General features: G+C 37.4%; 1 protein-coding gene across 4 annotated transcripts in view; it reads right to left on the reverse strand.

The window, feature by feature from the left end:
* Nucleotides 1-207: 207 nt before the first annotated feature.
* The window catches only part of LOC134679845 (uncharacterized), a 151,992-nt gene continuing 125,449 nt past the window's right edge, over nt 208-26,750 (reverse strand). For 2 of the 4 annotated variants that reach the window (XM_063538748.1, XM_063538747.1), the window contains exons 14-19: nt 10,359-10,501; nt 9,539-9,653; nt 9,053-9,172; nt 7,231-7,366; nt 6,794-6,968; nt 208-4,026 (exon numbers count right to left, since the gene is read on the reverse strand). In XM_063538748.1, coding sequence (XP_063394818.1) covers nt 3,945-4,026; nt 6,794-6,968; nt 7,231-7,366; nt 9,053-9,172; nt 9,539-9,653; nt 10,359-10,501 — 771 coding nt within the window. In that variant the 3' untranslated portion in view covers nt 208-3,944. Of the gene's footprint in view, nt 4,027-4,521; nt 4,566-6,793; nt 6,969-7,230; nt 7,367-9,052; nt 9,173-9,538; nt 9,654-10,358; nt 10,502-26,750 lie in introns of all 4 variants that reach the window. The other 2 variants (XR_010100402.1, XM_063538749.1) reach the window with 2 other exon arrangements.

A 26,750-nucleotide genomic window follows, 5' to 3' on the forward strand; every position in this document is an offset into this window, starting at 1 on the left:
GAAAAAAATTGGCTTTTTTTGCGGACAATTGGCCGTAACCCAACCCAACTTATGGATATTAACTTTGAAAAGTGTTATTACTAAATTCTTGAAATATTACAAGTCTTCAAAAATTCAGCGTCTCGGGCGATAATCGAACTTGGACGTCGGGCAAAATTGTAATTTCGTTACCTAGCTGACGGCTTTGGTTATTAAAAAAAAGTCAACTTAAATACAAAAGTTTATTTCTTCCATTAAGTACACCTACCTAGGTACATTCTGAACTATGTACAATATGCATGCACCGTCGTTACGATTGATTCATTTATATACAAACTTATGTTATGTGAGTATATATTAGTATTTATATAAAAGGTAAATAATGTATCTAACTAGATGTTCATAAGACTAATACGAGTAACACACTGCGGGTAAGTTTTTATACAAATTTTCACAATTGAATATGCCATAGTTACACAAAAAAATGACAAAGGTATAATGTCAGTTTCATAGAAACAATTTGCCAGTTTTTGAAAAACTGATTAGGTATACTAGAAACTATAAAAAAATACAAGTATTTCCAATAAAATGGCATGCTCGGGCAACTTAAATGAACATAAAGTATGTTATTTCTACATATACGTGTTCGCTTATTTATATACAATCTTATATTAAATTGTATTATTATGTAAATTGAGCGATTCATTGAATTATATATTTATTTCGTGATATAACTTACATTTATTACTGTATTTGTATATTGCACCGTATTACTTTATTTCTTATATGAATTATATTATATTTAATAAGGGTAATATATTGGGAATGTATGTATAATTAGTAAATATTAATGTGTATATTACGTTCTCTGGATTACATTATTAATATCAAACAAAAAGTCTAGCTTCATGTCATCTTTAAATAAAATAATAATCTGAATTGAAAACTGTAATGGTGCAACCACACAGTGGTGATATTATATAAATAACATTTTATAACACTGATGTTATATAATAGCTGTGTGAAAGTACCATAACGTGTATTGTCACATTGTATCAAGTGATATATTCCTTTATGATTGTTAGATATATCACAAAACGAAGGTCGAAAAATAATTTATTAATGTCACTTCTCATTATATGTAACTCTAAACTTTTTATATAGGTCTTACAAAATATCTCGGGATTAAAAGGCATATATTTTTGCTGAAAAAACTTAGCCTATTTGTTATTCAGCTATTTTTTCTACTTATATGACTACAGTAGAGCCGGACTGCTCGGCATTTGCAATGTTAAAGTGTAAAAATGTCATCATTAATGTCAAACTTCTTTGAAAATATGAGGTTTATAATGACACTCATTTCATTGTAGGTATTCTATTCAATTCGGTACAAAGTTAGCCTAGACGGACTTAATGCTTAATCATATTATTGCCTGACCACGCATCGATCTAGTGGCCCGAGTTAACCCAATTCAGCCACACCTTCTTATTTTTCTGTATAACATATGATCTTAGAGGATATAACCAACGGAGACGCCATGTCTAAAATTTTCGGTACAAAATAGTCTGCCGTTTTTTGCGGGGGAGGGGCACATCAAATGTATAGGTACGTCATGTCAGATAAACGTCAGTCCATACATATGGTTGACATGTGCTGCCGTGCTAACAACATATGTAGTAATCGCAGTGGAAATGTCATGCAATTGTTTATCTTGTTCTCTTTGAATAAGTTCTTTATTTAAACGATGACTTTCGTGCAAGTACTGCACATACAATAAGCAGGGCAGTGTGGTTGACCATTGGCCGCCTATTTTCGACAGAGGGGAACGCCTCTTAATGGCGGCTCCATTGTTAATTACTCCGAGCATATGATGGGCGGGTTTACTCTAATTAATGGGTTACTATTAAAGCTATTTATTACGGGGTTTAGGTAGTTTATTATGCTATTACATGACAAGCCTGCCACCTACTGTATAGAAAGATTTAGAGTAAGTTTATGACTATCGGAGAAATACCTAATTTTTTATGTACAAATATCCCGCATACCAAGATTCGAGTCAGATTGCTTCAATTTGTCCAACAAAATAGGAAAAGCATTGTTTTTTGACCTACAAAATTGATCAATATCGAACTACCATTATAGTTCTCAGCCGATTTTTTCCAATGGTCATAACTATTTTATGAAAATAAATTACATTAACTGCCATTACAAATTCTACTAAACGTACTTAACGTTTTTAGATTCCATATTTCTTAGTCCTATTTCTCTAATCCGTCGTTGATAAATATCGGACCTTACTGATTATAAGATTAAGTCTATTTTCTTTTGTAGTTTTCATACAAGCTTTTAAAAGTTACACAGCAGTACCTATGATTGATCGACCATGAAAGGTTAGAGCTGCGAATAGAGACATTTGTTATATTATGCGATGTATATTAGAACAGTGCGGACTATTAAATGTTAACCGTCTTGCCATTATAAAACACCTAACTTTAAATGTCATTTGAGACTTTAGAGTGAATTTCACTGTAAATTTGTTTTTTTTTATGATTTAGGAGGCAAATGAGCAGCCGAATCACCTGATAGTAAGCGATTACCGTCGCCCATGGACACCTCGGACACCAGAGGGGCTGCAAGTGCGTTGCCGGTTTTTAAGATGGGAGTACGCTCTGTTCTTGAAGGTTTTAAGGTCGTGTCGGTCCGGAAATACCGCAGACAGTTCATTCCACAGTTTAGCTGTGCGTGGTAGGTTTTAATTATTATACTGACGTTTTTATAATATCGTATTAATATAGATCGAGTTTAATGACCAGTGACAATATCAGATTTTGATACGAGTTTAATATTAATACATATTTTAATATTGTTTATTATTAATTTTAAAGAAAATTACAATTAATGAAGGTAAATGTGAATATTAGCACCAGATCTTAAAACTAAGTCTAGATTAAGTTATTATAGTTTATACAGTATTAAAGCTTTCTTATTCGCTTACGATGGAAGACAACATTTTTTAAATAAAACATTTTCAAAAATATTCAAGAAGACAATATAAACAACACATTATAAAATAGTTTATAAAACCTTTAATCAGCTTTTAAATTACTTTTGATCTCGTCTTTCATAAATTATGACTCTTTTTACCCGAAATGACCTTAAACGGGTCAGGGTCATTCTAACCCACAATAGTCTATTTAACCCAACTAGCCACAAGGCAATACCACAATCAATAACAATTTGAGAATGACAAAAACTCTTTCAACAATAACATAATTTTCCACCAGTCACATCACAATAGATTACATTTGTAAAATCAACTTTATACGCTGCTACTAAGGTTCAAAATCGATTGTAAAATTAAAATGAGATTCGATATTCGGAAAGTTATGCCATTAAGGTGTTTGCTAAGCCCAAATTCGTAGCTCGAATAGCTGGGTGTGTTTGACCTAAATCACTGTGGTACAATCGCCATCAGACACATCGGAGCGGCCGAGGTGCTCATACAAATCTAAACACGCCTCTATTGCCAAGGCGCTAGAGTACATGTTCAGATATTTTTGAGCACTTCGGCCGCCCCGATGTATTTGATGGTCACTGTACTTTACCACTTTGCTGTCGAATTGTAGATCTTATTGTAAAGATATAAGAACCACCGAGGGTCAGTTAGGTGTGTTACTGTGGGTACACACCTTAAACGTTCTGTCATTTACTTTATTGACACCTTTAAAAGGGGAGGTTGTGTTTACGTTTTGATGTTGCTGTAGGTATAGGCTCGTTTCACATAGGACATATTAGTTCAGGTGATGTCTATTCACATTTGGCACTGAGCCCCTTTCAATAAGTATTTCCGCGGATTGCGAAGGTAGTACGAGCTGGGCCTGGCTGTAGTGTGGGCACTATGGCTGTTTCTTCTTTAGTGTCACTGCAGAATTCGTAGCCAAATGAATCCGTTTTAGCAAGTATTTCAGCGGACTGCGAAGGTAGCGCGCCCTGGGCCTGGCCGTAGTGTGGGCACTATTGCTGGTTCGTCCTCTTCTTTAGTGTCACTAAGAATAGGTGGAGAATATGTTAGTAACATAATTGTAAAGTAATTTAGGTGTTAGGATGAATTCGCACAAATTTTGTGTCACTATAATTTGATATTTTGACATATTTAAATATTTAATTTGGCCTAAATTTAAAGTTATTCAGGTTGTCCGAATTTATCCCATATTATCTAGTAAATATTAACCCATAGAAAAAAATCATCACTTGTGTGTTATTATTAAGAAAGCATTACTAGGTACTTGGGGCTAGTTAACTATATGAAGCGGGAATAGCATGCGCAATTATTTTGAAATAAAAGTTCATGCATAATTTCGAGAAAGAAAGTTCCCGAAAAATCTTCTAACAATAGACTTAAGACTGTGTTACGGGGTTTAACCGCTTTTTTCGGGTTATAGGTATATTCGTGGTATCGCCTATAAGTACCTATCTGGAAAGTACATAAACTAAACTACTTGTATTATATATGTACAACAGTAAGCATTACAAGCACTCACCTGGCGGGTTAGGTTAATTTGCTACATGCCGGGCGCGTCACCACCTTGGGACAAATACTACGTTAATATCTTCATTGTATTAATAAATACCTAGCTTTTTTCACAATTTCTTTAGGTTTTCCTTTACTATACGAGGGGTGGGCGGTCAAAACCCGATAAGTCGAGATATTTTTTCATTCAAATTAGAACTGCAGGTATTTGTGACGTGCGTGGAGTTCTTATTTGAATAAAAAAATATCCGTACACGGCGGTAAGTTGATAACTCGAGATATTCTATTGAAGAAATTTGAACTTAAAATTACATAATGTTCCAATTTCTTTAATTTTTTCCCGCCATTTATCATCTTCTTCCCGCCGTGTACGGATATTTCGACTTATCAGGTTTAACCGCTCACCCCTATGGATGCAAACAGGTCACCAATAGATTTATGATTAAATGTTATCTTTACTTTAACGATACTTAAGTAATTTGAGTTTAAAGTCCGGTCAAACAAATACTATTTTATCTACATCTCTTGCATGCTTTTGAATGTCAGAGTAAGGCTAAGGTTTTCGCGTAATATGTCAATAGTCGGTAGTAGGTAATAGTCGGTATGCGACTTCACAAGCGTGTTATATTGTAATAAGGTTAGAAGAACAATTAGCGCTATTTTAATCCAAAATACTGGGTTAACTGTAATATAATGATATCCGTAAAACTATGTACCGTAAAATGGGGCTACTTTGTGTCCGGGGTAAGATTGATCATCGAGTTTTGAAGTATAAGGAGTTGATTTATTAACGCGAACTTTAAAATGTTATCATGTGGTTGGCATGCTTAGCAGAAATAGACGAGGAAAGCGGTCAGAAACTAAATCCTTGTACCTACTTTAAAAATCGATGATCAATGCTACCCCACGAATCAAAGTAGCCCCAGTTTACGGTACTGGTGGGTAGCTCAGGTACCGCTTTTTGAATTATACCGATAAGACACGTCGGTATTAAATTTAATCATGTAGGTACTTAGGTAGACAAATTATCATTAAATTGTAAACTTTTAAGTTTGGAAGACTATTAAGGAGACGAAAGCTTAACAGCCATGCTAAACTAGGAAGGTAATAGATTACTGGTAGCACTATAAAAACAGACTACAGGAATTTAAAGCTTGGAGTATTTTTAAACATGCAAAGTTAAATTCAACAGTAGTAGACAGCAGAATAGCCGCATCCATTGCTGGGCTATAACCGCGAAAATCGAAATTGCGGGCATTTTTCTCTGTCACTCTAATTACGCCTTCATTGGAGTAAAAGAGAAAAATCCCCGCAATTTGCGAATTTCGGTTTTCGCGGTAGCCCCTCTGATTTTCTTTTGGTGACATACATGATAACGTAAGGAATCTAGTTGGAATATGATTTCCGAACTAGATTAGCTCTTTGGGCAAGATCGTCGAGCTAGATTTAATATTAATATGTATTTAATAATTATACAAGGTGTAACAAAAATGGCGGGGATCCTTTTATACTGGAATCAGTTATGTAACGCTGCCATACATGACCCAAATTTTTTTTATTAAGCTATGAGTTTCATCACATCTGATATTTGAGTAATTCTAAGCATTTCTATTTCTATTTTTATCCTGGAAGGCAGGATTGAAAAGACAAGAGAAGAAGGGAGACCTAGAATCACTTATCTCAGCCAAATAAAAAATAATGCGTCGTATGTGGAAATTAAAAGACTGGCACAAGAAAGAAATGATTGGCGATTGCTCCACCGAAAAGAGCAAAGCTCTTAAGTTATGATGATGATGATAAGCATTTCTAGCCTGGGAGGCAAAAAGGCGTCTAGTAATCCTCAAGATTCTACTTTTTTAACCACTCGCTACGCTTATGGTCATGTGCGACGTTACTAAACAGATTCAACAGTTCCATGTTAAAAGAATGAGAGAGTTCCCAGGATTGTAACATCAGAAGAGATTGTAACTCCTACCTACATTACCTATAAAGTATTTTGTATTTTGAAAATTGAAAATAGGTCCAAAAAACTATTTAAAATAAAATACAAAATAGTTTTCTTCAAAAGGTATTTAAATACAAAATACAAAATAGGTATTTTGCATTTTGTATTTGCATTTTAAATACAACTATTTCAAATAAGTCACATCTCTGGTTCTTAAGAAAATGATGCTGTCTTTTTATATGAACCGTGTTTTCAAATACAGCATATGGCGTCAAACCGAAGACCAAGACCTGAGACCGCACGCTTTCCCTAAGATTTAGAGAGAGACAAAACACACCTGATCTTGATAGGTTGTCTCAGCGACAGTTCTGATCCAGAGCTGGAAGGCGAGCGCGTGGATACAAGCCGAGGGGGTCGGGGGGTGCGCGGGGAGCGGGGCGAGCGGCCGCGGGCGAACTCTAGCCGGTAGTTGTCTGAGCGGGGGGAGCCGCTGAACGCTTCTACTTCTTGTGCTGGAAAGAGAACAAGATATTTTGATACGTATAAGATTTTAAATTTTAGTATCTTGACGGGATTTCGATGTATTCGCGTAGGCGGGCGCGTCTATCCATTGTGTCTATCTACCTCTCAGCTGGTGTTCGCCTATTCTTGATCCATCTATCCATTCATCTACATAGAGAGACACCTCTCTCAGGTGGTTCTAGTCACGTACGCCATTCTTAATCCGAAGCTCTCTCTCCATCCATCCATCTCTCTCCCCCAGGTAGTCCTCACCTTGTCTGGCGATGGGCATGCGCGCGCAGGCGGGCGGGTGCGCGTGCGCCGGCAGACCGACGCCGGAGCCTCCCCAGTCGCGGTACACGCGTGCTGCGCTGTCTGTGCGCCATTCTGATAACTCCACGCAGCGGACCTGAGGACATGAAACTGTTGATATTTCTCTTGGATACCTACAGCTAACACTTATGGCCGATTTTTTTAATATACCTGCCACATATCTGACAGAATATGCAGAAGCAGGGGCGCTAAGATAAAACTGTGACTTCATAAACACACCGTCACCGATATCTTCTTGTTTACGCGCGACACGCACACATTCATAACTCGAGGGCTGAGGGCCTACCGCGAACCACGTTCGACGTGTTGCCTCTCTGTCGCACTTGTAAATTCGTACGTAAGTGTGACAGGGAGGCAACACGCGGTAGGCCCTCTGAGCGGTGAATCCCGATTATAGTTAGGGAGGCGAGGTAGCTAAATGGCGTAATTCAACGGCGCCGTCGAGACCTATCAAAATCGAAAGATAAAATAATTTCGAAAAGAAAAGCTCGTATGGCAAAAACCATTTTAGCGGTGGGTTTGGCGTGTACAGTTTTTCAAAAATGTTAAAAAAAACAGTTACTTGGGCATTCTCGAGCGCGTCAGATATTCCTACTACGTATGCCCCGAGTGCCTCTGATAACAACGGTATACTAATCTGCCGGTTTGCGTGGTGGGGGTAGGCATATAAAGTAGTCAAAAATGCAAAAAAAAAAAATTTACTCGAGCGCGTCATATTTTCGGAAGGGGTGTTAAGTAGGCCCCAAGGAAGCTTCCTTTAAAAAAACTGACGATTTCGGCGTGACGATAAGTTACGATGAATTTTTGAAAATGCAAAAAAAAAAAGTTTTTTTGAAATACTCGAGCGCGTCAGATTTTCATAGGGGAGGTTTATCTCGGTATCCTGAAAGCATATTTTTTTAATCTGACAAAAATGTTGGTGGGTTCTCTTAATCTGACCGAAAAAGGTTTTTTGGTTTGGTTTGGTTTCTTTTTTTTCCTTTCTTATGTAAAGAGACCTTTTTTGTGTAAAATAAAATTACCTTTTTTGTTTATTTAAACTTTTTTTTTGTAAAATGTATCGTTCGCGACTTATATGCCGCAACGCGTTCTTAGGAAGACGAAATGGCTCCTCCACACTTCCGGTCATGCGGAAACCGGCAGATTTTGTATTTTTAGTAAGTTTTAGATTATATTCTTCAAAATAAAAAATAAAAAAATCGCGCTCGAGAATGCCGGATTAACGTTTTTTTTTTTACAAGTTCGCGACCCTATAACTCGGCGGCGTCAAGGACTTATCGTCAGATTAGTTAAATTTAGTCTATAAACACTAAAATCAACCCCCAATATCTTAATCTGACGCGCTCGAGTATTTCAGACTATCCATTTTTTTTTACTAATCTGATCGTCTATCCTAGGCGCGCGTCACTACATATAGAGCTAAATACTTTACAAGGTTGTTCTATTAGGTCTAAGGTATCTCTCATATCTTAAACTGCCACGCTCGAGTATTGCCGAAAATTCCCCTATTCGCCTCCCTAACTATTAGTATTTGTGCGTACAAAATCGGTTTGTCATTAAGTCAGAGTTTTGTCTTAAGCGCACTGCCTTAGTTTATCTTTCAACCCTGTGCCTGTGGCGTTTCTTTACTTAATATGGCAATTGCGTACGGAACTAACGTAGCCATAAAACGTGGATTTAAAATTCTAATTACTAAAGCGCCAGCGTCTGATCTAAAACCAGGGTTGTGAAGGTTATTTAGGTTTGGACACAGGCTACTTACTGGAGTAGTGCTTTTGCTTCTGGCACTGATTTCTGAGGACGCGTTGCTGTGTCGCTGCCGGTCCCGGGGCCGCTCCGGCGCCGGCGATGCCCGGCATGAGCCGTCTGGCTCATCGCGCGCCTGTAATCATCATATTAACATCTACGTTTATGAAATGAAATGAAAATCTTTATTTCAGGCAACTAGTGGCCCATACATAAATACCTTAAAACTAGCATACATATTATAAAAATATATGTATTTTAAAACTAAACACTGCAAAACACATTATGGCTGCGATGAATTACGCAACCCGGCAGTGTCAGGGAGCCGGCCGCGGAACCGCCGAAACTTGACACCCTTCGGCCAAAATTCCTCCTTGGTGAAGGTCGCTAGATGTTCAGTCGGAACGCTCAGCACAAACGAATTAAAATTCGCATTATGTGTATGTGCCTCTGTGTGTCCTTCTGTTGGGGACCAATTGACGATTAATTTCTAATGTCTTACCTTTCCATGGTGTGTGGAGAGCGGCATGCTGGCTGCACCGCTGCTGACCAGCCGTAGCTGCTGCCTGATGTTCGCTTTCTCCCTCGCACGCTTTCTCTGGAACTCCTCCTCGACTCTGGAATGAAACAGTCAGCGTAAGAGAAGTTCTTTAAAAAGGTTGGATTAGGCTTACACAATATATCCAGGTGGTCCATGTTTCCTCAAAGAGTGTTGTTGTAGAGCCAGATTTGGTCGAACCAGATATGGCTGTTCAAACCCGATATGATCCTGATCCTTTGAGCTGAGCCAGATTTTCAAGCCAGATATGGTTCTACGAAGAAGATTTAACTTCTTCAAATCAGATATGGTCCTTTGAACTAGATCCTCCAAACACGATCGACTCTTCTTTTGGTTTTTATAATCTCATATTTTTTAGAACCTACGTTCTCATGGCCCCCAGCTCGGTGCGTCTCTGTTGCTCCTTCAAGTCTGCCTCCTTGGACAGCTTTTCTGCCAGTCGTCGCCTTTCTAGCTGCCGAACTGTTGACTCTAACCTGAACCACTTATTGGTCTTTCAAACCGGATCAAGACTTTTGGTCCCTCCAACCAGATTTAGACTATGGAGCCTTAGAGCCGGATCTATTAGTTGAAATACGTTCTTTTGAATCAGATATGGTACCAACCAGATATGGTCCTTCCAAACAGGATCAAATCTTTAACGAATATGATCGAAGGGAATCTGGTTTTGAACCGGTTAGTAGTAATACAGAGGACTTACCTCACCATGGTCTCCAGCTTGGAGTCAAGTTTAAACCAAATATTATGATAATCTAGGATCTACCTTCTCATGGCCTCCAGCTCGGTGCGTCTCTGTTGCTCCTTCAGGTCTGCCTCCTTGGACAGCTTTTCTGCCAGTCGTCGCCTTTCCAGCTGACGAACTGTTGACTGGAAGGTGAAGCGCTTGTTGCGACTGCGGGCGTTACGCTGGAAAGAGAAAAAAAACGTTGGATAGAGGCACTCGTAAGCTCGTAACACTGGAAATGGAAAAATCTTGGAAAAATCATCCTGCAAGCCTATTATGGATCGCTTTATCCACATTTATCCACGTGATAAAACAACTGTCACTTTTTAACTCTGCGGGATAGAAAGAGACGGACTCCGTTTTATCACGCTGTCACGTAGACAAATAAGACCATCATATCCGTACTGGGCGGGGAAAAGGTCCGAACAAGAAACAACATGCTATAGTTGCGATACCGCATTAATGACGAGGCAAAATCATCCCTGCCTTTGGATACGCAATTTATTTCCGTGAAAGATAGACTAGGCTAGGGCAACACAATACATTATTGTGAAGCCTCGCATTTTCACACATAACACTTAGCTTATTGCTTCATTTTTGTAAAAATACTAGACCACAAGTTGCCTATCACTGCAAGCTAAATGTACATTAGGAAGACTTTCAAACACTCTAGTTTCCTTATCATTCTAATTCAGACCTTCCGTTGTTAACATAAAACTCAAAATTGGAATTATTGGATCCTCGTTTTAAAGATTTTTTCACACATAACACTTAGAATTGCCTCACCCGCGAATAAAATACTGGACCGGCGGTTTGCTATCTCTGCATCGGCTCTCACGCTCTGAATGCTGGCGCACAAAGAAATGTTTGGAGCCACTGGCTTTTGCTTTCATTGTTATCGGATCGTATGTGGGTTGCCTTAATGCGTGCGGCCGCCCGCCCATACAAAGGTTTTCACGGTTGAAAAGTCGATTTCTAGGAATTCATTTATATTCTATAAAAGATGAGTAAATATTTAAAGGTAAAAGTAGTTTAGCAAAATATTGAAGATTACGATATTATGACCATCAATCATCTTCTCCTACTTAGCCGTTATTTGGAAAAATGTAGTACCTAAAGATCAATTCTTATGACAGTGCCTAATGGTTATATTGACAAAATTTTGATTGTGCATGTCTTATTTCTAAATTAATCTGTAGTACATTGCAGTAACTATTGGATGACAACAGATATTTTTGAACGCAAATAGGTATCTCTATTTCGTCAGGTGACAAGCAAAACTCACTTATTAACACCACAAGGTCATAGCCATAGTAAACAATATTAGTACTCAAATAAGGTTGATTTTTGTTTAATATTTTTTTAGTATTTAGTGAGTTTTGCTTGTCACCTGAGGATTCGAAAAAGTATTCCAGGGCGCCAGATTCTTTTGGCACCCGCGGTACCAAAAGTACCGTAGCACCGTACCGTACCGTAGTACCGTGTGCCGTAGCGTAGTAGTAGCGGTGGTGGTTTTTGGCTTTTGGTTTTGGTTTTTGGTTTTGGTGCGGTTTTAGTTTTGGGTTTTGAAATGGTTTTGGTTTTGGTATTCTTTTGGTTTTTTCACCCGCTATTATTGATACGAGCTGTACATCTTGAAATAGGGCGGACAATATCTACGGCTACGGGTAGCATCACCCTCAACTCCACAATAAGAAAATACTAAAGACGGAATTGTGTGGCAGTCGTCTTCAAATCAGCGGAAGCGCAGGTGTGAATCACTCGCAGGTAATAGTAATAGCGCACAAACGGCCATCGCATTTGATCTGGTTATGAGTTATGAGTAACGGCGCGAAGATTACCGAAACTGTCTGTAACGTCCTATACCGTAGGAAAATACGGTTCAGTAGTTTTTGAGTTTATCGCGAACAAACATACAAACACACAAACAGACAGACGCGGCGGGGGACTTTGTTTTATAGGTTGTTATATCTATAAATAGGTCCTATTCAATCTTAAAGACTCAGGACCCGATTCAGACTTTGAAATAAATATCTATTAGAAATCTTTTAGATATCACCAAGATACGATAACGATATGTTTAAGATCTAACCTGTCAAATTCGACATTTGCGCGATTCTGGAGATACTCTTGAACGATTTCCACAGGATATGACTTAGAGATCCAATTCACATCGAATAGATATCTTACTCTATCTAACGTAAAAGTGACGTTGGTTGCCCGAATTGCGCTGCAAAAGAGAACTAGTTGATATCTAAACTATAACGTAGGTATCTAGAATGGATCTAGTACGTGTCGTATCTTGTGAATATCTTGAAGTTCGAATACAGCAGTCAGTGTGTCTAAATGATGAGTGAGTTTTCTTTTTAAACCTCATAATTAAAACGATATAAAGTTCGTTATCTTCAATGTTACAAGGTTCTTATTATGAGTAAAATCTAATTTCCTATAGACCAATTAACCTAATATAAAGGAAATCCTATACCTTAATGGTGATCGAAATCTGCAATCGTGGCGGATATGTATTATATGAGTTTTTGGTTATCAGAGGATGCGATATTACTCGCACGGACGTAATAATGGAAATACTCTTAAGAGGGGGCGTAATGCGAGCAACTTAGAAGGAGACAAAAGATATGGGTCGCTGCGTGAAACCTGTGACGAAAGATATGGCTGTCGTGCGGATTTTTACCTTTTATCTCAAAACTCTGAAAATATTCATACTAAAATATACAGCTTTACCTACCTATAACCTTAATATGCAGCTAAATATGCATTTAGTTATGTGTCATCTAGTACAATTGATAAAAAATGAAAATTGTGGAAGCAAAGTGAGGAGATGTCACTCTAATAGTCATATTTTTATAGACATATGATATCAATGATGACATTTCCACACAAGCCTTGTCATTGCCTTGCCTTGTCAGCTTGGTCTTCTATCGCGCCAACTTTACACATGGTCTAAAAAGAGGGTCATTGTTGTTCTAAAAGGTGTGCATGAATGATATATTTCTGCACTAGAGCATTTTACGTTCCAAGTAAAACTTTTAACTTTTTTATAAGTAATACATATTTGGGTTTAAATGGATTTGTTATTTATTTATTTATTTAAACTTTATTGCACAAAATATATACAACAATGTACAAATGGCGGACTTAATGCCAAATGGCAAAATGTTATACTATTTCCATTCTGATATTTAACTCCCCATTCCATAAATAACGTTACTTTTGCCTGAATTGTTGAAAGTAATCTCAAGAAATACTGTAAAAAATTGTACTTAGCCATGTTTAAAAACAAAAACAAAAGCATTTTACTTTCCTCGTTTTCGAAATGAAAAGTAGAGTGTTTACAAAGATACCCTTGTATAAATAGTTCAATATAAAAACTACAGCGTTAGCCTCCTCTTAAATGTGTGTAGGATGGTACCAACATTTGCCTGACCATAGGTAGACCTTATATACATGGCAATAAGGTTTAGAATTGTCAGTGGATGTAATATTATTGTGCGAGTGCATCCTGCGTGATGCAAGCAACCTTTAAGGGTCTATTAATCATGGTGCGGTCATTAGTGTTATCATATTATATCACATTTTGAATTACAGTGAGTTGGTTTTAGAAGTTATTCAATGTTAATATGTTATTCTAAATAATATGTTAGACAATTATTTCATTTAATACACGAATATCTGGGTGACTGAGCTTTGCTCGAAAAACATATTAAAATTCAAAAATGCGCGTTTTCCTAGAGATAAGGCCCAACTAGATCGATTTATCGCCCCCGAAAACCCCCATGTAGCAAATTTTGAAATCATTAGAGCCATTTCCGAGATCCCCGAAATATATATAATATGTATGTGTATACCTATACCTTTAAACGAGCAATTCTTGTTTATTTAGGTATAATTTGTTAAGGTTCTGTGGGCCCGATTCGGATTTTGAAATAGACATCTATTAGATACCTTTTAGACATCACCAAGATACGATAACGATATGTTTAAGATCTAACCTGTCGAATTTGACATTTGCACGATTCTGGAGATACTCTTGAACGATTTCCACAGGATATGACTTAGAGATCCAATGTGAATTAGATATCTTACTCTATCTAACGTAAAAGTGACATTGGTTGCCCGAATTGCGCTGCAAAAGAAAACTAGTTGATATCTAAACTATAACGTATCTAGAATGGATCTAGTACGTGTCGTCTCTTGTGAATATCTTGAAGTTCGAATACGGCAGTGTGTAACCCGTGCGAAGCCGGGGCGGGTCGCTAGTTAAGTTGTTTATAAACCTTTATTTAAAAAACAAAAATATTTAAAGTGAATATTCGCAAATAGCCGTCTAAATAATCTTGCCATCATCTAAATTGTACTTTCTATTCTAACTAACAAGATTTAGTCTAGCTTTAAACATTATCAATAACCAAAATCGCAACACAACCGTTAAAGCGGTATTTAACCGACCGCGGCGAACGTGTTAACACTGTTAACCGGTAACTGCGACTATCAGACGTGCGTGTGCCGTTTTAACTAACATATTAATGTCGTGACAGTTTTTAACGGGTTGTGGCAATTATGTACGTTATGACTTTGTTAACGAGATATGACATGAGTACAGTCACATGCAATAATATTGTTACTCTTCGAAGGCCGCAAAAATATGTGACACGCTCTTATGGCTCTACAAATAAGATCGTGTCAGATATTTTTGCGGCCTTCGAAGAGTAACATATTATTGCAGGTGACTGTACTTACTTGGTAAATTCTTACTGTTCTCCTATAATGTATAAATAAATGTTGTTTTACTCACTTTTGCTTGTACAGTCAGCAGCAGAAGTCGCTATACACTCCAGGTGCTCAAAGAGAGGTTAACGTTTAAACTGTCAAAAAGTTGTTGACTGTCATGGTAGCATTTACTTGTGAGCGCTCAACATGTCACAAATATCTAAACAGTCGCTATTCATTAATTTCTACACTTACAACAAATCATTGATACCTTAGCTGTCAAAGAACCACTGGTATCTAAGCGGTCAACGTGTCAAATATATCTGAACAATATGGAAAAATAGACGTTTAAAGCATACATGTATGGTCGTATATTGAATGAATAATAGCTATGCTAATTTCAGGTAAAGCGTTTTGACAATCATCGAAAGCAGTACAGTCTTGTCACCACATACATCTATCTCACGTTTTGCTCTTCAGCCATTGACAGGGGCCTGTCAGTCAACTTACTGCAAACTATTTCTTTTATATAATAGAATCATCAAAACGAATGAGTGACACATAGCGAAAGCTAACTGAAGCTGAATTTAGAGCCAATTGTCAAGGCACGTTGTGGTCTTGTTACTAAGGCGTTTGCTTTTCAAAGCAGAGACCGCGGGTTCAAATCTCAGTCGGACGCACCTAGAGATTACAGCTTTTTATTTTGGGTTTCATTTTTATTATTAATTTGTGGTTTTATAATAATTTCGTATAAGTTTATGTTTTTTGAAGATATGTCACATGTAGCGTATGTACGACTTTCTAACAGGACATTGTAGGTTTGAACCCGGAGTGGGCGTTCCTTAGATTACTCCTGTGTGGAATGCCATTTGATGTTTACTGCTAGGCTATACTAACAATAAGTTCAAAGATATACAGTATGTATCAGAACGAAAGACCAAAAAAGAGACCCATTAATGTTTAGGTCATAATGAACAACTTTTACTATGGGACCAACCCCGAAAACGCGGACAAATAATTGGAAGTTTCATACATTTTCTGGTCCGATGTTGAAATTTTCTATGGAAGAGTAATTTTTTTCCGGGGTTTCGGGGTTGGTCCCATACTAAAAGTTGCTCAGTATATGACCTAAACATTAATGGGTCTCTTTCTTGGCCTTTCGTTCTGATACATACTGTATATAACTCCGTATACTCTATCCTCTCTGCTAAGTTGTAAAAACAAAATTCGTCATTCCTATGGTCAACAGTTAGCATATTACGTAGGTATATGCATGGCAGTGATGGTTTTATCGCATAGGTACATCTATAGAAGAGGAGGCACCGTTCTTGCGATTGCGGATCATGAGTCCAGCCAACAAAATAAAGAGAGGAGTCATAGTTGGATATGCTTTACTGCCCGTGCTCCACACGTGGGGCCACAGCTAGCCTCCATTACAAAGCCATAAGGTTTACATGTCAGATTGGGACAGTGAACGTGTTAAGTTTCAATTCTATTATTTTCTCCTTCCTTCTTTGATCGATTCGGAGCATCGTATTTTAGTACTATATAGTATATTTTAGTACAATAAGCGGGCTAAATAAATATATCAACTATAATAATTATAATTAAATATAATATGCTCTACGGTTTGGAAGAACGGCCTATGACAGTTAAAATAAAAAACCGATCATTCTCGTAGAACCTAAGTACTTATTTATTGTCTAAGTTTGACACTTGACGATAAAATACTTCTTTAAGAAAGGAGGTGTCAATTCGTAGCTGCTACAGTATTTTTTTAAAAAGTTAACCAGATAAAACGTTGATGCTTAGTTACCGTTGAAATAACAACTGCTTAGCAACTGGTGGCACCCTGGCTGCTGACGTACGTGATTGGCAATGACTGTAGGTATTAATGACAGCAGCTTGAATTTGAGTGCTTAGTTACCACTGACGTTCTAACCGTTATTGTCATTGTGATTAAATAAGGGTGTATGTGTTAAAGAAAAACTCAGAAGTTAAGATATATGTGACGAACTGAAAGCCTACGCTAAAATGACAACTTAGATGTCCTTATTTTTGTGACGATTGAAGTGTATATGTTTTCTTGGACACCTTGCCCGCTCAGGTATATCTGCTGCTGACTGTACGTTATATGTTATGTAAACCTTTGTTGTGTGCAATAAAGTGATTACTACTACTACTACTGCTACAAACTACTAGGGACTGTGTGTGTTTTAGTAGGTACTGGTGTTTTTAAAATACTTAAAATAAATATCGAACTCTGTTTCGAAGTCTGCTTCAAAACAGTTCAGCAGTTAAGCAACGCGCAAATACTATGCTTACACAGCTGTGCGTCGATATACTTAACGAACAAACACCTTAAAACAACCAAATATAAACCTTAATATCACTACTTAAGAGTCAATAACTTATTGTGTTCTTAATAAGCAAATAGGGCCTCTATTATAAGCAGTTTAAGGTCCAAAATAAAGGTCACAAGAAGACGTGTGTAGCATAAATATTGGTTATGTACTTGGCATAGATTCGTTCGTGCGCGTTTTTAGGAACTACTATGAAAAATATTGGAATGTTAAGTGGCAAAATTGTACATGATATGAGTGCTAAACTATTTTGCATATAGTAATAGATACATTTGTTTTGGTATGTTATCTTTGAGACGAAGTTAGAATAATGATGTGACATTTATACAGCTAATGTTTATTTCATTATGTGCTAGGTGTCAAAATCTTTCGCTCATAGTTACGTTTACCTATACCATACTAAGGATGAAGGAAATAGCGAATTCGTGGGTTTATAAGTTAATTTAATTTTTACATCAGTAATTTCAAATTCACCAAATCGGGAGTCGTGGAAATTAAGGGGTGAGGCCTTTGCCCAGCAGTGGGACACTCAAATAGGCTTGAAAAAAAAATCAAATTAATCCTATCAATGTTCTTTTTGTATTTATCATTTGAGATGGAGTTTCAATATCCAAGTTGCCAATTTATTTTATTATCTAAAAAAAATCTCTTATATGTATAACTTTTCAACAAAAGACATGACAAAAGTAACAATATTTTCAGTATAGAACAGCAAGGACACTCCTGCGCACAATGGGATATCAACGCCATGGCTGCTTTGAATAACTATTAATAATGAATTATTTTATTTATAGCAGGATAATTGTTCTGTTTATTTATTCCAGTCTTGAGTTGTTTTTTTTTCATATAAATTTGTTATTTTTATAAGCGCCACTTGCACCATTCCACTAACCCGGGGTTAACTGGTTAAACCTGGAGTTACCATGGTTACCAGTACAATTTGACACTGGGTTAACGGTTTAACCGGTTAATCCCGGGCTAGTGGCATGGGGCCAGTGGCCCTAAGTGGTTGTGTAGGTATACGCTCTGGTACAGTCGCCATCAGATATATCGGAACGGCCAAGACGCTCACAAATATCTGAACACGCCTCTATTGTCAGGGCGTTAGAGCGCGTGCTCAGATATTGTGAACACCTTGGCCGCTCCGATATATCTACGACTACGACGATGGCGACTGTACGAGATATTAGGTTATTATCTCTTGAAAATTGCCAAAAAAAGCAAATCTTGAAGAAGAGTAGGCAAATGTTAAAGTAATCAAGTGATTGATATTTTACTATAGAAGCTCCTAAAACTTCCACCCATTTTCACCCCTTTATGAGTTCAAAAAAATCCTTTCAGCCGTATTCGAACAATGAGATACGTCAAATACTAGCTATTGAAACGATATGGATTAGATATGTCAGTGTCAAACAAGTGTCAAAAGTGACGTTTTTGTTTGAAGAAATGTAAATTTTGACACTTGTTTGACACTGACATATCTAATCTATATCGTTTCAATATCTAGTATTTGACGTATCTCATTGTTCGAATACGGCTGTTTCTTGCTGGACCTCTACGAGTATAACATTTGAAGAAGATACATGAAATGGTGCTTTAGGTAGGAATATAGGTAAATTATTTATGAAATGGAATATCTATATACATATTAGTAACCTTTTAACCGCCGTACACTGCCATGATATACAACATATACAAAATTGGGCTCATTTCATCGCGATCTAATAAATAAATATATCTAGTTCAGTTTTAGTTTCTCACAGCGCTTTTCGGACACACTTAAATCTAACAAACTTCTGCAGTCATTACATTCTTAGATTTCATTCCCACACTTCTCACTCCCTTCTCACTACAAGCTTACACACACACAAGTTCACACTCCTCTTTCTTTCCTAATTCCTATTCTTATGTTTAATATAATTCCTATTCTTATGTTTATTATATTGGTATCTCGCGATGATCATGACCCCCGCGACACAGGCCATGCCTAGTGCGGGGTTCACTGTAATGTGCCTGTTAAACTTTTATTGTGAATAAAAATATTGTTATTGTTAAAAAAAAAAAATATTGGGGACAGAATATGACGAAACTTCGTGTAATTTCGTACCGCCGACGACACGAGCACGCTCGATGAAAAATTCTATGGCGGTTAAAAAGTTTAGGTTAATACCATTAATATGTGAAATATTAAGTAGCTGCCTAGATATGTGGAATGTGCTTTTGTTACTGTATGTTCGCTTGGCGTAACAAAAAACATTTTAATTACTTCATCGTCTTTTGTTCACTTTCACAACGGTTGGCCAAGCTTCTGCCGTTCCAGTATGCTTGTTACTTTGTCTGAGTTTGTCTACGCCACAAGGTGATGTCACATGATTTGTCACGGATATCTTAAGTTACAATACACTTATTATATTTTGCCTTGAAATATTTACAGGATTGTTACGATAACTATTTTGTACTCCAAATGGTAACATTCCATTTCTACCCGCAGCTGCACTATCGGTACTGAATGCGTCGCTGTCATTGTCAATTTCCATAGTAAAATTGACAGTAATGCAGCTGCGGTTAGAAATGGAATGTTACCCTTAAACTCCCGTGAGTCACATCAGACCGGTATCAGCAGCAAAAACTGAAACATCGTGAGGAAACCGGACTAATTCCAATGAGGCCTAGTTTCCCCTGGGTTGGTACGTCAGATGGCAGTCGCTTTCGTAAAATACTAGTGCCTACGTCAATTTTTGGGATTAGTTGTCAGGCGGACCCCAGGCTCCCTTGAGCCGTGGCAAAATGCCAGGATAGCGCGAAGAAGAAGATTAGTCGCAAAAATTGGCGAGATTGGGAAGTAGCGCACAGCCGCACAGGACCGAGAAAAGTAGCGCTGCTGTCTTGTGTCGGAGGCCAAGACTCAGATTGGGCTACTAAGCCAACGGAGTAAATTTAGTAGGTAAGTTTCAAACAATATAAACACCATATTATTTTGTTTATTTTTTTTACACTTCTTCCGCTACAGCTAAAACAATTTAAGCAAACCGTAGAATCACGTTACCGTCCACACGTGCATCTCGATAAGGCACGCGAATCTCGGGCCGGGATGCTGCGTGAGATACGGCGCCATTACGTTGAAGGGCAGGTGTATTGGTGCCTTAGAGCATTTAATAACCGGAGTCGCCTTTAAGAGCTTACCCCTTTGCCGAAAAACTTTGTACGTTACGTACAAATCATGTGGAAATAGCAATACATTTGACATCCCCCGCGCAATAATCGTCAGACAGTTTCGAACAGAAAATGACGGCCATGACGTCTCCAGTTACAAAATGCTCTAAGATTAGTGCTAACGAAGTTTAGGAGCACAAATGGATATGGCAGTTAACTTTTAAAAGGATTTGAAGTTAGACTTGACTAAGCTAAGATATACAATAAAAAAAAAAATTAAAAGCTTTAAATTTTGGGACTTTTGAAAATTCTTCACCATTAACTAGTTATCGGTTATGATTTGTGAAACGAAATGGAAAGAAACTATAAATTAGCAAAAATTCGTTAGTGTTAAGTGTTATAATTATATTATATACTAAACTGAGCGGTATAGGGCCCATTTCTCGAACGGTATTATCACCATGGCAACACACTAATAATATTAGACTACGTAATACCGTCCGAGAAATGGGCCCATAGAGTCAGAGGGCCCATTACACTCTTCAGAATAACAGCTACGATGTGGCCGACATGGCTCTACTTTTCTCATAAATGAATACGAGAATTTGACAATAGACATGACAGCCAGCCATGTCACTACACAACCAGGGGCCATTTGCTTGAGTATAAATATTTTTTTATAATTATCAAAAAAACTAATCTTGACAAATAGGTCCCCTGTTAGACATGTCAGTTAAAACAGTACGGTTACACATACTCAAGTGTTATTATGATAAACAGTTTACAAAACAATCTCAATGGTCCAGTTTAATTCCAAATATTGGTGTAAAGAGTAAATATTGTCGTTTTCTCTTTGATTTGGAACCAAACTCGGCGATTTGTGTCGCGGTCGTCGAGACAAGACAAACATTACGGTAAGTGGACAAAGATTGCATTGATTTTTAAGTCAAAATTCAATCTTTATATTAATTTTATAATATAAAGGTCTGATTCTTTGGAAAATTACATAATATGCAGTAATTATTATGATGTTGATGAAGTACCCGTCAACCTGTTTTTAAGCTAAGTTGGCGCAGGTAAAACACCAAACGGAAAATAACAAGATCAATAATTAATATTAACAAAAAATTATAGTTTTTAAACTTGTTATTATAAAACAACAATAAAATCGCGATCAAAACAATCATCAACGTTAGAATAAGCACGATTATCGATATATCAGAAGTCAGAAAGCGCGGGAAATCGTTAAAACTAAGAATTTTAACCAAAGACAACTTGTTTTTAGGTTTTTCGGCCATACTGTTGCCAAAGTAAAAAATAACAGACATAAAATATACTTGTTGCCACATTCTATAAATTATATTCCACACACCCCAGATAAGTGCGAAAGCTGAGTGTGCATCGAATATAAATTCCATCCAGATTATCTGGAGCCCTGATTTATAGGTATTTCCACAAACGATAAGTCTACACACTTTGGCTGATATCGGCACCAATCCGTAGGGTCTTAATGAGGCACATTTCACCTATTTAATTAGCATAGTAAAATGTTACAGCGTCTATTAAAGATATATTTCCAACGATAAATTACCCAATTGATTAATTTCATCATGATAGCGCGACAAAATGAAGTTAGCCGCAAGACACGTATAGAGGCCAATTCGAGTTTGCTATTCGATCTGTTTCCGATATGTTACTGATCTGTCAGTTTCAGAAGTGACGTTTTTGTTTGACACTGACAGAATATCATGTTGGAAACAGATCTAATAACTAAAACTCGAATTGGCCTGATAAAGGCCATATAGGGAGCGTGCATGAACTATAGGGGGCAGCATAGGAGTCGTCAGATTTTTGGCGCGAGGCGTAAATGTGACTTTTATGCTACCGATGTAACCCACAAGATGGCAGAACCTACTAAGCACAAGGAATCATACCGACGAGAACGGTAGATGGTAGCACTTACTTTGGCAATGTACATGTGCACATATGATTCCGATTTAGGCCACACGATGGCAGACCCTCCAACGCGCATGGGCCCTATAAATGGTCAGTTATATCATAAATCGTTGTTATTATACTCGTAGAAAAGAATTTATTATGTTGATGTTCTTTTTAATTTCGTTCGTATAGTTTATAAAGTTGTATTGAACAGCCAAGCTTTTAACTTATCATTGTTGAACCTTATGTCTTGGAAATAAGATTAATAACTAGTCAGTTATTTTATGAGTGCGCACGATTAGAAAATGAATATATTAACGGTAGATATTTCGAAATTTAATTGGCGGCGCTTCTGTAATGAATCGTTTATCAATACATTGTGAAGTGGAGTTTAATTTATTTAAATGTCAGAAAGAAGTTTTATTATTCTGCATGGTGCAATCGTTTAAATTAGTTATGTTAATATTTTGGCCTAGAGCACAAAATAAATAATAGTACTAGGTACAGAAGACTCACTCTCTAACAAAACGCGTCTGTTACTATCAGGACAGGTATGGCCGCTAGGTGGCGACAGCGCCACGCGCGGCTTATGGCTAGCTACCAAAATTAGTGTGGAATGGAACGGATGTACTTTTTAGCTACCTGTAGCAAAGCGACGAAATCGCGGAGTGAGCCACGCCTGCCTAGAGTCAAATGATGCGGAAAATTTATGTATAAAAAGAATACTATGAATGTGAATTTATGTTATGAATGTGAAGGAAGCGAAAGAGGTATGTCAGGATCGTAGCAAGTGGAAATCCGTGGTCTCTGCCTACCCCCCCGGGAAATAGGCGTGATTATATGTATGTATGTAAAAAGAATACTCGAATTAATAGTTACACATTATAATTTCTGAAGGCTGATATTTTACAAATTGATGTTTCAATCTCGTTTTGATATTGTTAGATCTTTTAGTCTTTTCTAATCAACAACAGGTCGTATTGTATTCGGCTTGTTATTCTTAAATATCAAGGATGTTTGTTCAATGCTCCCACATAATTATATTAATTATCACTACTTTACGCTTCGGACTTCTAACGTACGAGTATACGTTATATGAACCTACTAAATTATCGACTTGAGAAGATACAGTGAGATTTAGGGTTTCGTAGCCAAAAAGGCAACGCAACCATCCCGCCCGTGTATCATTTAATAAGGTCTTAGTTACAGTTTTAGGATTTCTACAAATGTTATGTAGAATCGTGGACACTGACCAAGAATATGTGTAAACGCTTGGAGGCTTTCGAAATGTGGGTGTACAGAAGAACCCTGAAAATATCATGGACGGATAGAATAACTAACGAAAGAGTGCACTTAGTAAATAAAGAGGTCGAGGTTTTAACCTTTTGAACGCCAGACGGCGAAGGAATATTCCGTACCCCGGACGCCAGGCGATCGCCATTATTTAAGCGAAATTGAACTTTACGGAGTCAGTCCTGCGGTCCCTATTGCAGCTGACGTCTATAGCCGTCGTTGGCGTCCGTGGCAAGACTTACCGACGACGGCCGTAGCCGTCTGTGGCTGTCAAAAGGTTAAAGACTGTCAAAAAACGCAAGCTGCAGACAGTACCTTGGTCATATCATGCGAAACGAGAAGTATGAACTCCTTCAACTCATTATACAAGGAAAGATCCAAGGGAAAAGATCATCCGGACGAAGACGTAACTCATGGCTCAAAAATCTCCGAACATGGTTCAAACAGAGCACACGCTCATTATTCCACGCAGCTGTGTCTAAAGTTCGTATAGCCCTCATGATAGCCGACCTCCGGTAGGAGATGGCACTGGAAGAAGAAGAAGAAGAAAAATGTTTTGTGATTAAGTATGTAAAATTTTTGAAATGAATCGCTTCGAAAGTAAAATAATTGTGCCCTATGAACCGGGCGTATAAAAAAAAATTAAGGTTAGTGAAAAAGAATGCTAAAATATTGTCCCTTTAAGGTTTTTGGGAAATTTCTTATAGGTAAATATGATCAACGGTTCATTAAATGAAAAAATTATGTACCCTGGGGCCCTTTTAAGGTTTAAAACTAATTGACACAAATCTTGCGTAAGTTTTATAAATAGTGTCAAGATGCTACAAGTCCCATTATAATAAAAATATTGCTCCAAAGCCAAAGGTATTAAAATAACTTCGCTTAGGGAAAATGGACCTTATGGCGGGTATCACTGGATGCGATTCGCACGTCGCTCCGATGTATGAGCGAGACAACGCTATGCGTATATTAGCGACATCCCGCTCGCACACGCGTGACACGTGCGAATCGCATCCAGTCTTAGATGTAAGCGGTTTTCACACTAAGGTCGCTTTTCCCTCTGCAGAAAACTGAATATATACAGTGACTTAAGATCATTTAGTATCGAGTAAGATCACGGTGTTAACTATGAAATCATAGCAAATACTTATGTAATGGTGTCTATGTTCGTTTGAGAGTCGGTCTGTTTATTTATTTAACGAGTCTGTGGTGTTATGTTTAGTTATTTGCACATATAGTTAGTAAGTGGTTACGATAATAATAGTATATAATTATGTTGTAATTTAAAATAATTTTAAGTGCTTATTTCGCGTCCATCTTCTACTATTTCTTACAACATTTGAGACATAAAATAACATTATCATGAACTATGAAGTCATCAAGGAAAATATTGGAAATAAGAAGCACCATGATACTTATCAGTACATAGTACGAAGTATCATGTATAAGTTTCAATTAAGATTTTCCATAATATTTGGACTCAAAGTACGTGATGCTCAGAATTCACTACTACTAAGGTAAACGTACTTGTGCTCGACATGGTAATGCCCAATAGATGACACCTTGCTGTCACCTCTATTTACAATGACTTAAGTTTCAAGATGACATGTACTGGGACCGCGTTGAGCACCAGTACGTTTACCTTACTACTTACTAGTAAAACAATTGCTAAAATTTTCCATCAGCGAAAAACACTTCTGAGTTCGCAAACAGAGGGCCTACCGCGAACCACGTTCGACGTATTGCCTCTCTGTCGCATTTGTAAATTCGTACGTAAGTGTGACAGGGACGCAACACGTCGAACGTGGTTCGCGGTAAGCCCTCAGTATGTATTTATTTTCTTACACAATTATTAAATAACGTGTTCGTGTTCGCGAAGAACCAGTTTTTATTATCATTTACTTACGGCTCGATTCGGGAAATTAATTAGAAATTCACTAGATATGAAATAGTAAAGATATGTGACGTTTCACTGAAAAAGGTAACTCATGGCAGCTGGCGATGGCGCCGCGATTTGGGAAATGAATAGGTACGATATAGTACCTAAAGATTATCTTTACTATATCGTATCTAGTTAATCTCTAATTAATTTCCCGAATCGCGCCGTTATTAACTAATAGAATCCCAATCAGTATTCTTCGCAATGCGGATTCTTATGATCTTTGTTCGTAACGTATGCAACGTATTTAAAACGGTAATTTTATGCAGTTGGTTAGCAAAAGGTTACTGCGAGATGTAACTCATTTAAATAATCTTTTAAATATTGCGTGGTTTTGTGTAAAATTGCTTATATAAAATAGGTAATGGATGCTTGTAACCTGATCAGATTTTTTATTTATTTAGTTATTTATTACACAAGAAGTTACAACTTTTTTTGTTAAGTTCTAAGCTCCACAAAACTAGGTACATTTGAATAATGGCTTAGAGCAGCGGTCAGCAACCTGCGGCCCGCGGGCCGCATGCGGCTCGTGAATCTGTCACTTGCGACCCGAGAGCCGCCTTGGCTATTTTGTATGTAATAGTGACAAACGACAATGTCTCATAAAGTCATAAATATTAACAAAGTACGGCCCGCGTCACCTCCGTAACTACTATGTGGCCCTTGGCTGCTAAAAGGTTGCCGACCGCTGGCTAGAATAACTTTCAACCACGTTTTCATTTTCACCCACTAGTGGTTGCATTTAAAAAAGAAGATATGGCCACCTAATTAAATGTAAAACACTGTTTTGTATGATCATTCGCAAAAAATGCGCAAAAACTAAAATGCGTCATCAGTGTCATCACATCATATGTTTGTGTCATTATGGGTTAAAAACTCTGTTTGATTTGGTCCATCAGTAGGTAATAGGTATTGTAAAAAAGTATGCAGTATCATATGAAGGTTAAAACGTATTCTAGTCCTTATTGATTTATTTGTACAATGCGTCAGGTTAGATTTTAATTGTCTTAGCACCAC

Source organism: Cydia fagiglandana, chromosome 3, assembly GCF_963556715.1.
Source record: "Cydia fagiglandana chromosome 3, ilCydFagi1.1, whole genome shotgun sequence".
Lineage (NCBI taxonomy): Eukaryota > Metazoa > Arthropoda > Insecta > Lepidoptera > Tortricidae > Cydia > Cydia fagiglandana.